The sequence below is a fragment of the Papilio polytes genome, unplaced genomic scaffold, assembly GCF_000836215.1.
Source record: "Papilio polytes unplaced genomic scaffold, Ppol_1.0 DF822178.1, whole genome shotgun sequence".
Lineage (NCBI taxonomy): Eukaryota > Metazoa > Arthropoda > Insecta > Lepidoptera > Papilionidae > Papilio > Papilio polytes.
In genome coordinates, this window is record NW_013527026.1 from 2,498,642 (window position 1) to 2,501,176 (window position 2,535).

The window sequence follows — 2,535 nt, forward strand, 5'->3', positions numbered from 1 at the left end:
CACCGACTAGTTTCAAATCCGTTGGGGTCTATGTCATTAGTGTGAGTGACGACAACGGGTAGAAAACAAAATAAACGCCCCGAAAATGCACAGCCAATGGGTCTGAAACTTCACAGTGCCGTTTCTTGACTTTCTCACGTGAGTTAAGCTGTACTTAAATCGACGTTTGTCTAATCGATGTTGTTGAATTAGGATCAGTTTACCAATTCTTTAGTATTTTGCTATATTTTGTGTGCTTTTATAATTCCATAATGTAGTGTAGTGAGGTAGCGATGTTGGCTTATAAGGGGGTAATTACAATTTTGTATTATTTTGACAAAATGTTGACCACGTTTGTTGCATGTCGTCAAGCACATCATCGTTCGCCGGCAAAGAGTAGTTTTCACATATGTTAACTAAATAGCATTTCTTAAGACTTTCATATTTCATACTAAACTAATGTATTCATTATTCGTATTGGGTTTGCGTCAAATTTTCAGGTATTAAAACTATAAACTTAGTCTACTTTGAAATAAACAAATTTAAAGTCCCTTAAACTCCTTGAAAAGTTCTAAAAGTGAGCGCGATGTCTCCGTTGTGTTGTAAATTACCGAATTTGACTATTGTTGCAGCGCTAGCGTCGATTTTCGCTGATTTATTGCCTTATTTGGGATGTTGGCGTGCGGCGATGATCCTGCACGCTCTCCTCCTAAAGAACGTGCTAAAGGCGCCGTTACAATTCTTCGAGGTGACGCCCCTCGGCCGGATCCTCTCGAGGTTCTCTAAGGACGTTGACGTGGTCGATAACTTGCTGCCCGCGCAGGCCACCGACGTCATATATTGCGCGTTCGAGGTAACGGTCGACTAACACGTTGTAGATTATGCGATGTGTACGGTACATCACTAGTATAAAAATTATTTCCTTTGTAAGTTCGCCGAATCATAAATGAATATTAAAATAACAGACTGTATTTTAATTACATTAATATTGGTAAACTGATCCCAATGTTATATTGAATTCTTCATAAATACATCTTATTTGTAAGACTGAAGTTAATAAAATATTTTTTACTATTAGAATTAATATCAAAAAACTATTGTGTATTACATTTGTTTAAGCATCATTAATATATTTTATACCAGGTACTGGGGACGTTGTTTGTGATAAGTTTCTCAACGCCGATCTTTATGAGCGTGATACTTCCTATCGGGCTGTTGTACTACGTCATCCAGCGCTTCTACGTAGCCACCTCGCGGCAGCTGAAGCGGCTGGAGTCAGTCTCCCGCTCCCCGATATACTCGCACTTCGGGGAGAGCATCACCGGCGCTACTACTATACGAGCCTACGGAGTCACCAACAGGTGAGATTCAGTCCAATGATATATTGTAAAGCCACGGTTAAGCTCCGAATTCCATTAAAATTTTACGTTTGTCAGATTGTAAGCGGTGTCTACGATACAATGTTTTTGAGGTTCTTTTCAGAATTTGGCTATAAAATATAAGTTAGTGGGGTCGAAAAGAAGCGTGTTTCATTAAGTTTTTTTGGTTGCCCAACATAAAACACTGATCAACATAGGCATGTAGGATTTTTAAATTTTCACTACATTACAGTATTCTTCAAATAAAAAGTTTGGCTCCTGGTAAAAAGCTGGGTATCCTGAAATGCATGAAATAGCTGTCATGATGGACTCGTATAAAACAACTTATACAGAATGATTCATTACCCATCCAAATTGTTCTGTCGTGTACAGGTTTGTGGAGGAGTCCGAGCGCGGCGTGGACCACAACCAGTCGTGCTACTACCCGAGCTGCATCGCCAACCGCTGGCTGGCGGTGCGGCTGGAGATGATCGGCAACTTCATCATCTTCTTCGCGGCGCTCTTCGCCGTGCTCTACAGGACATCCACCAACCCCGGCCTCGTCGGACTCTCTGTCAGCTACGCGTTACAGGTGCGTTAAGATATCGTGGTTAATATATCTATTAATATAAAGATTTGTATTTTTATATGTATTTAAATAACTCAAAAACTACTGGGTCGATTTCAAATTATTTCACCATTAAAAAGCTACGTTATCAGCAATAGTATGAAAAAGGTTACGATATTTTACAATCTTTTTTGTAGATAACACAAACACTCAATTGGTTGGTGCGGATGACATCGGAGGTGGAAACAAATATTGTTGCTGTGGAGAGAATTAAGGAGTATGCGGAAACTGAACAGGTACCAGTTTTGTATATTTACAAAATATTAATTTTAAACATATAAAGTATCGAAATTATATTACCGGTCCATCGATTAAAAAGTTTCAAACGAGCAAGCGGCTAGTTGGATTCGATAAAATAGAGAAGTGACTTGATCTTGGTCATCAGCATTAATAGATGTTTATGGGCAACAGTGTCAAAATTTTTTTTGACTTTATTCCCATCCGTTTTAAGGTTTATCTTCGCATTAAAAAAAACAATTTGATTGTATTACAGGAGGCGGCGTGGTCAGTGGGCAACGGCCCCGGCGCGACGTGGCCGGAGACGGGCGCGCTGCAGCTGGAGCGGCTGAC

The 2,535-nt window shown here is 39.9% G+C and overlaps 1 protein-coding gene across 1 annotated transcript in view; it reads left to right on the forward strand.

Annotated features, from left to right (window-relative positions):
- The window catches only part of LOC106106406 (multidrug resistance-associated protein 1), a 27,031-nt gene that overhangs the window by 19,075 nt on the left and 5,421 nt on the right, over nucleotides 1–2,535 (forward strand). Inside the window, exons 19-23 of the mRNA XM_013286985.1 lie at nucleotides 612–832; nucleotides 1,123–1,340; nucleotides 1,731–1,929; nucleotides 2,103–2,201; nucleotides 2,459–2,529. Coding sequence (XP_013142439.1) covers nucleotides 612–832; nucleotides 1,123–1,340; nucleotides 1,731–1,929; nucleotides 2,103–2,201; nucleotides 2,459–2,529 — 808 coding nt within the window. The remainder of the gene's footprint in view (nucleotides 1–611; nucleotides 833–1,122; nucleotides 1,341–1,730; nucleotides 1,930–2,102; nucleotides 2,202–2,458; nucleotides 2,530–2,535) is intronic.